The sequence below is a fragment of the Phodopus roborovskii genome, unplaced genomic scaffold (genome assembly GCF_943737965.1).
Source record: "Phodopus roborovskii unplaced genomic scaffold, PHOROB, whole genome shotgun sequence".
Classification (NCBI taxonomy): domain Eukaryota; kingdom Metazoa; phylum Chordata; class Mammalia; order Rodentia; family Cricetidae; genus Phodopus; species Phodopus roborovskii.
Genome location: NW_026126480.1, coordinates 29069612 through 29082173, shown reverse-complemented (window position 1 = coordinate 29082173; position 12562 = coordinate 29069612). Strand labels below are relative to the sequence as shown.

At 40.8% G+C, this 12562-nt stretch overlaps 1 protein-coding gene across 1 annotated transcript; it reads right to left on the bottom strand.

Annotated features, from left to right (window-relative positions):
* Window positions 1-2356: 2356 nt before the first annotated feature.
* Anks4b (ankyrin repeat and sterile alpha motif domain containing 4B) lies at window positions 2357-12342 on the bottom strand. The gene is made up of 2 exons (XM_051192824.1): window positions 12105-12342; window positions 2357-3608 (listed from the first exon to the last, which is right to left on the bottom strand). Exons 1-2 carry the CDS (start codon window positions 12266-12268, stop codon window positions 2531-2533), a joined length of 1242 nt encoding a protein of 413 aa, XP_051048781.1. The 5' UTR covers window positions 12269-12342; the 3' UTR covers window positions 2357-2530.
* Between the last annotated feature and the right edge of the window lie 220 nt (window positions 12343-12562).

The window sequence follows — 12562 nt, the reverse complement described above, 5'->3', positions numbered from 1 at the left end:
CAATAACCTTTATGATTCCTGAACCCACTCACTGGGGAGGAATGAGTGAGTTCATCACATTTGAGCATCTGTATTCTGCATGGAGCCTCCTGAAGTAACTCAAATGTGAATGGGAAATCAGCTAGGCACAAATCACTTTCCTAATGTTATGCACACAGTCGATGGTAAATTCTACCAGGTGGTAGTCTGGCTACAAAATTCTAGTAAAACTTAGCTATTGGTTAGGGATGGTTTCAATTTGAGATGGCCTTTTAGAAACCGTCAGCATTTTAAAAATGCAAGATTTTGGAGACAGGAACTTTGTTTGGGAAAGTAAACTATGGAAACCAGTGTGGCACCACACCAAAAACTGAAAATAGAACTATCATGTGACCTAGCTATCCCATTCAACATATCACACAGACCTACACATCCGTATTTATTGCTGCTATGTTCACAGTAGCCAGAAAGTGGGACCAGCCAAGATGTCCGTCAACAGATGAATGGAAAAAGAAAATGTAGTACATTACACAATGGACTTTTATTCAACTGTAAAGAATGAAATTAATATATATTCAGGAAACAAAGATTGTTAAGCAAAATAAGTCTTATTCAGAAAGACTAATATCCTATATTTTCTTCTCATATGCACAATCTAGATTGTGTGTGTATGTGTGTGTGTGTGTGATGAAGGCAGAAAGGGGTCTGTGAGAAGTTTAAGGAGATGGAGAATGGAGAGTGAGAAACAGTATTTTTATGTGTGTGTAACTATCACACACATATATTTACACATTACATGATACATATATTTACACATTACATAATACATATAGCTTATATAATGTAACTATTGTGTAGCTGCTTCCTCTGAATTGAAACATTACCTATTAGAGAGAGGAAAGAGGCTCAGCAGACTCCAGAAGCTGTAGAGAATTTCCCAGGCTCAGGAAGCTTATGAAAATCAGAAGATTCACAAGACCCCTCCCAAGGTTATGGAAGCAGCAAGCATCTAGGGGGAGGAAAAGTTCTCTTTGGTGGAGCCACCTGTAGCTTAAGGCAAGAAGCTCCCAGGGTGCACCTTTGTGAATCATCGCTCATGCTTTGGGTGGGCTTTTTGCTGACACAGATGCCTTTGAGTTGCCCTGCTCCTGCTAAGTCACTCCAACAGCTTCATGTGTAAAATTGTTTCTTTGGTGCCCTATTGGGGGGGGGGTGATAGACATTTGTTTGTAATTAAGAAAGAATGGTTTGTTTTAATTGATCACTTCAGACACTTTGTTCCACTGTTACTTAGTCTCCGTGGTTTTGGCTCTGTGACAAGGTGATCCATTAGAAGCATGTGGCAGAGGAAACCTGTTCACTTCAAGGTGGCTGGAAAGCAAAGGGAGTGTTTGAAATCCCAATACCCACTTGAAGGGCATGCCTCCATGACCTAACTTCCTTCTTTTTACTAAGCCCCGGCTGGAGGATGGATGTCTACCTCCTTCCAATAGTTCCTTAGGTAGATGACCAAGCCATTAGCATAAGGGTCTTTGGGCTATGTCTAAGATCTAGACTATAACATGCATTTATCCAGACAGCAGCATCCCTGATACACACTAACAAAGTGAAGGCATGAATGTGTAAAATTTACTTTTGCCATCAACTTTCCTAAATACTATATCTTTTCTCCCCCTTTTTAAAATCTCAGAAGGCACTTAACCCTTAGAAAGATTGTGAGATGGGACAGGCATAGTTTTCCTGAATCCTTCTTGTTCTCCCTTTGCTATCCTCTTGTTTACATACCACAATTGTCAACCTAGGCTTCCATAACAAAACACTGCAGACAGAGTGCTCAAACAACAGAAATTTATTTTTCACATCTCAGGAGGCTGAAAGTCCAAAGTTTGATTTTCCCCAGAGGTTGGGGGGGGGGGGGTTATGGGGGATAGGGTTGCTCTCATGGGTTGATTGGCATCTGCCTTCCTGCTCTTCCTGTGTGAGCACACCCTTGATGTTTCTTCACATGGAATTAAGAGCCCACCCTTATAAACTCACACAGCCTTAATCACCTCTTTAAAGCACTTCAAAAACACTTAGGGGTTAGGCCTATATATATGAACTTTAGAAATTCATCCCACAACAGGCACCCCACATTTTCCTCCTGACATCCCCCTACCTGCTACACTGCCCTGATTCTTAGACAGGAACACTATAAACCCAAGCCTGTTGCTTGTAAATATCTGTTAAAAGATTAGATCCATGTAAGCTGGGCTTTGCACTTTAGACCAGTGAAAGCCATTGATCTCCACAGAGTGCAGTAATGAAGAGAGACACTGTTTTCTTGTTCTAAGGTCTCCTAGCATTTTTTTTTAACTGATGGTTTACTTGAATACAGAGTACTCCCCAGAGTCTTGGCCTCTGTTTTGGGAGTCCTTTCTAAAACCCTAACACCTACACCCAGAGTTCTGTCATTAGACAGAGATCAGGTAGAGGGTGCTTCCTGTGATGTTCCCAAGGGAACTCAGCATGACCCCCACGCTCAGATCACTCTGTTAACCAATGACCTCCATCAGAGGCTGGTGTCCACCAGCTGCCCAGGCTGTTGGAGCACCTGTTTCCTTTGGTCTATGGCATTAAGGACTTTCTTTCTGGGGCCCAGCGGCATGTGGATATTCTGAAGGTCCTCATCAGAGCAAAGCAGCAGAGCTTCTAGATCGATCTGCTCTCTCATGAAAATGGGAAGGAATTCCTCTAGGTGCTGAGACCGCAAGAACACTTCCAGGGGGGTGGCATCAGCCACATCCTCCTCCCATTCTACTTCATCTTCGTCCCAAGGAAGATCGTTTGCAGTACTGTTTGCCTCTCCTTCCTCATCCTCCTCATCGTCGGCTGCTCCTTGTCTTTGGAACAACTCACTGGGCATTTTAAAGCCCAACTCCCTTTTGCTGTCTGAGATGTCCTGAAGGTCCAGTACTCGGTTCCTTCTAAAAACAATACTCCCTAGCCCTGGACGGTTGAGAATAGACTCGTGCTGTTCACCACTGGCTTTCTCTGTCGAGAAACGGAGCTTCTCTCTGAAGTCCTCTGGGAATGAGTCCTCCTCCTCCTCTCTGAACACTTCCATTACATGTCTCTGCCCATTTCTGTCTTCCTTCCCTACTTGCTCTGCTGTGTCTTTGTTCTTCTTAAATTTCATCTTAAAAGTATCTTTAAAGCCTTTAGATAGTGACCCAAATCCACCAGCAGAAGCACTGGAAAGGGACAACCTGGAGAAGGTACCATGGGAAGAAGAAAGAGTCCCAGAGTCTTCCTTGCTATAGGTGCGGGCCATCCTGTTTTGGTGCTTCTCCTGAAGTCGTTCACACTCTTTCAACTGCCTTCTGGCATTCCTCAGAGCCTGCTCCTTCAGTCGGGCAACCTTCTTGGGGTTCATGGTGTTCTGTACAGTGGCAGCCTTATCCAGGAGAGCAACACATTCTTTCTGCTCCCTGCTGGCAGCAGCATCCAGTGGGGACTTTAAGTCATTATCTAGGGCAAAGATGTTGGCACCAAAGTTGACCAGGAATGAGATGCAGTGGGTGTGGCCATTGGAGGCTGCATAATGTAGAGGAGTATTTCCCCAGATGTCACACTTATCAGGGTCCCCACTACAGAAGAAAACATGAGAGATGCATGTTAAATTATGTTTTTCACTGAACATGAGGTCTATAAAGAAAAACAAAAACAACCAACAAAATGCATGTTTATCCTGCCTTGATGTTGACATAAGATGGCTGCTAAGTTTAGCTATGTCAGAGCCAGATACCAGATGGCCAGAAATAGAGAGAGCCATCTCTATGCTATGCCTCCCTTTTAGGAAAACAAAAAACAAAAACAAAAACAAACAAACAAAAACCCTTCCTAGCAGAGTCACTTTCATATCACATTGGCCAGAGTTGGGTCACATGACTCAGAGAAAGGAAACAGTACCATACCTAATTCTAATTGAGCTCCATTAGAAGTTTCCCCAAAGCCAAGAATAATATCATCCAGTGATGTACTTGTAAACAATTAACAATGGGATCATTCATGGAAGAAAAAACTTGAAGCCCTGATTTATAGCATGTATGATAGTATAAATCTACCCACCATGAAAAATTTCATGTTGCCACATCACTTTACTGGATACAGAGATTGGAAGAGACAAGCAATAGTATACTATTTTATTTCCACTGTAACAGTTCATGGACATCTGTAACTTCAGAGCACACACACAAGAAAAATAGTGAACTAACTCTGAAGAGGTAAATTTCAAATGCTACATTTTAATAAAATTTGTTCAATTGTAAGGTTCTATAATATCAATAATTTCTGCATATAATTGGCTTTCAATTGTCCTGACAACTTAGCAGTATTCTGAGAGGATTCAGAGAGCTGATTCTAGCCAGCATGTCCTCTCATGAGTCAAATGTAAAAAACACCACAAAAATTAAAAAATAAAATCAACTAGACAAAAGAGTTTCTATTTCCTGTGAGACCTTGAGAGTCAAGGACAGACCATACTGAAGGACAAGAGGGAGATGATTGGAAAAGCTCTCCTCATAGCTGGTGGGAAACTAAAATAGGAACAGGAAAGATCTAGGCCCTTGCAAAGGATGCTCATGTACCATACCATACAGAGTTTACTTTGAGTGTTTGTTTGTTTGTTGTTTGACCCAAACACACAGGCAGTCAGTGGCAACAGCAGCAACAGATCAGCTATGGTGTTATTGAAATGCAGTCTGGAGCCCAACCCAGACTTACTGAATCAGAATCTAGAGCTTGACAAGATCTTCAGGTCATTCACAGGCTCCCTACATTAATGTGGCAAAACCAGAATCCTATAATCTGATGACTCAGACTTGAGTCTCCTCCTTGTAAACCCATGGCTGCCTCAGTTCTGAACCAATCACCATCCCAGGAGTAAAGTAAGATTTTTGGAGGGTGCAATTGTTTTGAATGATGGTAACAGGTAGCACACTTTCATTTTTATTTTTGCAGTGCTAAGGGTAGAACCCAGGACCTCATATGTGCCTGCCACATGCCCTACCATGAAGCTATATCCCCAGCCTAACAGGTAGCATCCCTTGGATCAGGTCTGTCTCATTATTTAACCATCTGTGTCATAATAAAAGTCTTACATGGATATAACCCAGCTTGTCCACTTAACCAGCCATAAGTCTTTTATCCTAACTGAGAATAATAATAATGCCTCTGATAGAGTTTTTTTTGTGTGTGTGTGTGAATTTAAACACATATATAACACAGAACAGTGCTTGGTAAACTATGCATGTATACATTCAATATGCATTATTATAATTTCTCTTTTATCCATACTTACATATTTATCTTTTCTTGTGGCCATTTGGTAAATTTCTACCACTACACCACTCTTGTGGGGTTTTTAATTTTTAAGTATTTTCAACAATTAAATGTGTTTGTTTTCTGTGTGTCTGTGTGTGGGCATGAACGTCCCAAGTGTGCATATAGAGATCAGAGGGAAACTTACAGTAGTCAGCTCTCTCCTTTCACCCTGTGGGACCCAGGGGTCAATCTCAGGTCATCAGGCCCATCTGCAAATGCCAGTAACCCTGAATCATCTCAGCAGCCATTTGTTGTTTTTGAGGCTGTGTCTTTCTCTGTCCCTCAGGCAGGCTGGAACTCACTATGTAGTCCGAGCTTGCCTCAAACTTGTGGTCCTCTTGCATCAGCTTCCCAAGTACCAGGGTTACAAGCAGAAACCACCATGCTGGCCTAGTTCTTGTAGTTAAGTATTTACAGGGTCATTTTATTTATCAAGTAGTATGCTCTATTTGCCCAATTAATTTTCCCAAGAGGAAAAAGCCTGCATTTTTCTCCTTTTATCACCTATAATTTCTAGCAGACATTTCAAAATCTGCCAGTAGAAGACACACTACTGGTTTTCTCAACAAAAGCTAAGATATTCTCAAGCTCCTAGAAACTGCAGAAGCAGGGCAGCTCTGGCTGTGCTCTGAAGAGAAACAGTGCTACCACATCCACTTTTCAAATGGAGGCTGAAATCCAGAATTTCATGGAATTTATTTTAAATGCTGGCTCAATTTTAAAAGAAAAACACAGTGACATCCAAGAAAAGCCCATGTGTAGACTAGATTCAGCCATAGGTTGGCCCCCTGCTTCACACAGAGAACAGCATGGGCACAGGCAAGGATGGGCAGTATCACATGGCATGTTTGGGGAACCCAGAGTGTACATCCGTGTGACCAGATAGCATGGAGTTATGGGTAAAGTAATGGGAAAAGAAACAAGAGAAAATGAAATTGAATCTAAGGAAAGCAAATGTTAAATAATGCTGTTTTGTCCGGCAGCCTCTGTAAGAGGGCCTAGCCAGTTAGCCCAATTTAATTATTTTGGATCAAAGGAGACCCCCTTCCAGCCTTGGCACAGTCGAATCTATGGGGAGCACAGTTCCCTGTCCCCAAACAATGTGGTTTCACTTTTTATTTGCTTAACTGAGCACCATATTCAAAGGACCCCTTAAGTATCCTAGACATCAAAGCAGGGCTGGAAGACAGCCAAAATGTGACTATGGCATAAACAAAAACACACTGATTAAATTTGCCTGAATTATCGTTGGGTTGAATAAACTAAAGAAGGAATAACTAGGCAGGGTGAGTTGTGGCAGGAAGTAACCAAGTATTAAAAGTTTGGGTTAGACCCATATACTTCAGGTAGAATGGAGTGAATTTTCCCATCTCAGTGGGTCTTCACTGGTGCTTTTAATGAGGGGCTGAACATGAGAAAAGCCTGAGATGGGGCTGAGGTGGATCTTCTTTAGAGATAATTTCAAATGCAAAAGTCCAAATTTACAAACGAAAATGTCAGGAAGATGGTCCTTGGGTTTTTCTAGAGCATCTAAGCCCTGGGATAGCTTTCCAATTGATATTAAAAAAAAAAAAAAAAAAAAAAAAAAAAAAAAAAAGTCAAGCTTCATGAAGTCTTTCTAAACCTATTCCTACTCCCTGCAACCTCTACCTGTTTGTAAGGAGGCTTTCTATGTTAACTAAGGCTGGCTTTCAACTCTGAATCCTCCTGTCTCTGTCTTCTGATTTCTGGGATTACAGGCATGTCCCACAATTTCTGACTCACATTTCTCTTTGTGTGTGTATGTGTGTGTGTGTGTGTGTGTACATGTATGTACATACACATAGAGAGCAGAAGTTAGCATGGCTGTCTTTATCAATTGCTTTTCCATTTTTATTATTTTTGAAACATGGTCTTTCACTGAAAGCAAAGCCTACCAGTTGTCTAGATTGACAACCCCCCCACCCCCCCACCCCTGAGATGCTCCTGTCCCTGCCTCTCCGGTGCTGGAACTACAGTGTATGCTACTAAACCCAGTTTTCTGGCTCACAATTCTTAGTAGAGCCATGCATATACTTGTCCAGCCTTTGTTTGATGGACTGAATCTAATGCCAATATCCTATGGATTCTTTGGGATAGATTCAATCTAGTGTTGATATTTTTTCCTCAAAAGAAAAACTCTCTGAGAAGGAATTGAAAATAAATCATATTTTGCCCTCAATTTTTAGTAAGCGATAATTTTGATCAATAATTTTTAAAACAGCTTGTTATTGTTGTTAAGTGGGTAATTTGCTTAAATTATGACACTCTATGCATCTGCTCCACTCCAATCTCATCCTTTGAAGTTAATTTTGAATACGTGTAAAGCTGTTCTCAGAAAACAATATTACCATCAAAAATGTTTTTCCTACATAAGAAGGAATTATTTGGACTTATATTAATGAAAGAAATGTCAATTAAAACCATACACTGCCAGTGTCTGCCAATCCAACAAGAAATGGTTGAAAACTATCAGTTGTTTGGTTTTAGTGGGATCACAAGGAGAGGATCATTCTGGGAAAAGCATTATCTGGCTCAGATTGCTTAGCAGGACATACATCAAAAGACTGACCACTCCTGGAATCCACTGTTCTACTTTGAAGAATTTATCCCAAGGAAATGTGAAGCCTTGGACAAAGCTGAATGAACAAGGTTGTTCCTTTCAATCCATGACATGACAAAAGGCCAGCCTTCTTCACTGGCAAAACAAAACTTGAGAAGGAATTAAATGTTATGAATGGGCAACTAAATGAATAAATTACAGAACCAATTTTCCTGCACCAGTGAATGAAATTTTATATATATGTGTGTGTGTTGTGTGTGTGTGTGTGTGTATCGCATATATATGTACAATGGAATATTATTTTGCCTTAAAAAGACAATCCTGCATTTGGAAACGGATGAGCCTGGAGGACATTATGTTCAGTGAAATAAGCTTGGCACAAAAAGACAAATACCTCACAAGTTCACCTAAATGTGGAATCTGAACTATATGAGACCTGTAGAATTCTCTTGAGAAGACAGTGGTTGGGGTAGGGAGATAAGTGTGGTGATACAGGTTTAAAGATGCAAAATGTCCATTATGAAGGAAAAGTTCAAGCAATTTACTGTACAATGTGGTGACATTAAAACAACAATCATTTTTATACTTCAACATTGTTAAGAGGTTATATTTTAAATATCCTCACCACAAAATGATAAGTGTGTAAGGTATCATATAATTAGCATGATCCAGTCATTCCATAATGCAAGTGTATTTAAAATACCATAAGGTATATCATAAACACATGTACGATCTTGGAGACAGGGACTTGTTATAAAGTCCAGGCTTGATATCAGTCTCACAATCTTCATGACTCAGGGTGCTGAGAACATAGGTGTGCACTATCATTGTGCCTGGCTATGCAATTTTTATTTGATAAATTAAAAAAATAAATAATGATAAAACTATACAGCAAAATGTTATGTAGTCATGAAAATCAGTGGTATGCATATAAACTTTTAAGTGCAAATTGTTAAGATATATTGATAATTTATCATTATTTGTGGTGATATTTTTTTATGATTTAGTAAAGCTTGCCTGAGGACTCAAAAGCAAAGTCAGCCACAAGCTATAGAGGTCAGGCAGTGGTGGCACACACCTTTAATCTCAGGATTCAGGAGACAGTGGCAGATGGATCTCTCTGAGTTCAAAGCCACCCAGACTTACACAAGATTGAATCAGTCTTAAAGAGTAATAGAGGAGTTCATGCCTTTAATCCCAGGACTCATGAGAGATATTTAAGACAGGAACAGGGTCTCAGGATGAGGGATTCATTCTCCAGCCACATTGAGGATAGGAAGATACTGAAGTCTCAGGATTCTCCAGCTACTCTGAGGAGAGGTTACTGTCTGAGGTTTGATGGAGCCAGGATTGTCTTTCAGTGTTAGGTAGAGTAAGATCTAGTGACCAGCTGCTTTGCTTTTCTGATCTTCAGCTTAAACCTTGAACCCCAGTATCTGTCTCTGAGTCTTTTCTTTATCATGTTACAATTATGCTTTGGAGGATTGCCTTTTTGTAAAGAATAAAATACACTTGTGCATTTGGACAAAAGAAAACATTTGGAAGATCATATTTATCAGCTAATATTTTGGAATGAATGACCTTAAATTTAGAATTATATATAACAGCAGTTGACAGATTTATTCACATATATATATGTATATATATGTGTGTATATATATATCATTGTAAACATATGTATAATTTATATTAAAAATAGTTGATAGTTTTAGCTTTAAAAGCATTTTGAAGGTTATGGAGATGAATTAGTGAGTAAAATGCTTGCTACACAAGCATTAATGTCCTAGGTTCAGATTCTCATAATTCACATAAAGCCAGATGCAGAGGCATGTCTGATGCCACTGTTCCTCTGGCAAGGTGGAAGTCAGAGACGGGAGCCCTTGGAGGCTCATGGGCTGCTAGCCTGTGAGTAATAAGAGACCTGCTCTCAAACATGGTGGAAAGCAAGGACTGACATAGGAAGCTGCCCTCTGACCTCCACACGTGCACTGCGGCATGCTGACACCATCACTCACCCTTTACACACACACACACACACACACACACACACACACACCACAGTCTTTGAAAGGCAATTTTGTGAGCCAGTGTTGAAGATTCCATTATGAAAGTGGGGTGGGTTTGCAGACACACAGCTTACAAAGGTAGAAATGCAATGGCTGCTCAGTGTTGGCCTTTTCATTCTCACTATGAACCCCACCTTTCATCATGTGAAAGGGATTCCTTATCAAGGAAGGGAATTTGCTTTATCATTTTTTATTTGTTTGTATACTCCTTCTTCTACTGTGTGACTACTCTAACTTGCTCCCTCCAGAGACTGCAGCCATAAGGAGCCATCTTGGAAGTGGAGACCAGGTCTCTCTAGGCATTGAACTTGGAAACAGAGACTAGGTCTCGCTAGGCACTGAACTTCTTGCCAACTTGATCTTGGACTTTCGTACTGCTCTTAGAGCTAGAAATTACCTTGCCTGTTATAGCACAAGTGGGCTAAGATGTATGCCAGCTGATTCAAAAACCTCAGTTCTGAGAATTCACACTAAACGTATGGACAAAGATTTACGTAAAAAAAATAATAATCCCAACACTACAAATTAGAAAAAACATGTATCTAACAGGGAAGAACCTAAGAAGTAAATTTGCTAATTGTAATACTAAATTTCCTTATAAATTTAATTAAGGAAGTTGGTCAGATCATTGCTATAACAAAATAACAGGCATTGACTCAGAAGAAAGATTTCACTTGTTTTCAGAAGACTTGGTGTAGAATGTGGGCATGCTCTTTCTGACACATTCTTCAATTCAATGAGGTGTCAATGTCTACAATCTGTTTAATCCTAACATGGGTGTTGACCCTATTTTCCTCTATTTATCCACATCTAAATCATAAGCTATTCTACATCCAAACTGTCACTCAAATCTCCATATGTCTACCCATACTCACTGTCACTATGTTAGTTCAGTTCACTTGAATGTCCTTAAACATTCTCTGTGACCACTGTACAACCACTGGAACAATATTTATAAGCATAAATCTATTTGGTGGCTTCTTTTGTAACTACAGGGTGTGGTTTCCTGGCCCTTGGAATGAGATTCAAGCCCTTAACAGAACTTTCAAGGTTCCTGTTGTCTAGTTTTATCACTTAGGCTTGTCCTATCCCTGTGCAAGTCATATCCAGCCAAACTCAACCTCTTCCATCCCTGAAGTGCACAGTGCTGTCTTAGGGGAAAGATGATTCCTTCAGTCCTTGATCATCTTCTTATCTTTCTAATACAAGCTCAATTTTTCCCTCTCTAGAACAGGCTTTGAAATGTCTACCATGAGCCACTTGTGTGTCTTTTCCTCTCAAATCTGATCTCCACAACAGAAACCAGGACATTTTGTTGATCAGCATCCTCTAGACAGCACCAAAATGAAGGAGGAGAAGAATCGGAGGGGGAAGAGGAAGAAAGAGGGAGGACTGTCACCTACCAGATGCTAACTATGCACTATACTGAATGCACTCACTGGGCTCCCTTACTCCCCTCCTCTCCTCTTCCCCCACTCCCTCCCTCAGATTTCTCTCTTGTTCCATCTCTCCCTTTCTTAAGTCACAGCAGCCATCCTGGCTAGCCCTCTGGGCAGGACAAGCAGAATAAAAAAGTAAGCAAAGACTTGAATTAAAATTTAAGTGGTGGTGGTGGTGGTGTGGTGTGGTGTGTGTGTGTGTGTGTGTGTGTGTGTTGGCCAGAACGAAAACTAAAAGAGTAAAGGTGGACTGGAGGTCCCTTTTATAGCTTGTAAAACCAGAAATTTCATTCAAGCATCAGGGACTTACACCAAAACTAGGGGCTCATAAAAGGTAGATTTTTTAATGACACAATTGAAAAAGTAAAATAAAAAACATGTCCTAACCAAGGAGAATGGCTGAACTGAGGACAATTGTGACTTCTTAAAGGTCAACCACTTAAATTCCATGGAAACTATTTCAAATTACAAATACAACACCGACCCACCCGTCTGGCTAAGTGACTCCCAGGTAGCTGTTCTTACACGAAAAGAACCCATACCTAGCTTAGTTTTGTCTTTCTCTGAAAGCCAACTACTTAGAGAACTTAGAAAGAGGAAAGATGTCTACTCAGACTTCCTTGACTCTTGCTGCTGCTGTGTAGCCCTTTGGCTGCCCTGACAGAGATCACTTACCCTCTGCTGCATATTATTTCTAGGGCCTCGAGGTTGCCGTGGTAGGCTGCCAGGAGGGTGGGTGTCATGCCATCATCATCTGAGAGATTCAGATCACGCTTGGTGGCCTCCTTCAGAAGTTCCAGGTAGCTATCACTCGCTGCTTGGTGATAGCGGGTAGACATTTTTTTTTCCTGCCTACCCGGGCTTGACCAGGTGTCTTTGTCTGGAAGTACTGGTAGTGCAGCCTTCCTACAGAACTGGTTAATCAGTGACAGGGAACATCACCCAGGCCAAAGCTCATTCCAGCCTCATTCTTTGGAAGGCAACCAGGAAGGCCTGCAACATGGACTTGGACCTTTCCTTTCAGAACTAGTCATGACAATGAGCACTGAGGCCTGTCGTGTCCATCAGGAATGTAGTGAAGCACATTTAATCTTTATTGTGTCCATTAACAAGTGTCAGATGCAATACTGGTC

Coding starts and splice junctions, on each gene's coding strand:
- Anks4b (XM_051192824.1), bottom strand. CDS start 12,268: ATGTCTACCCGCTATCACCAAGCAGCGAGTGATAGCTACCTGGAACTT. Junction 3,609..12,104: donor GAAATAATATGCAGCAGAGG/GTAAGTGATCTC, acceptor TTTCTTCTGTAG/TGGGGACCCTGATAAGTGTG.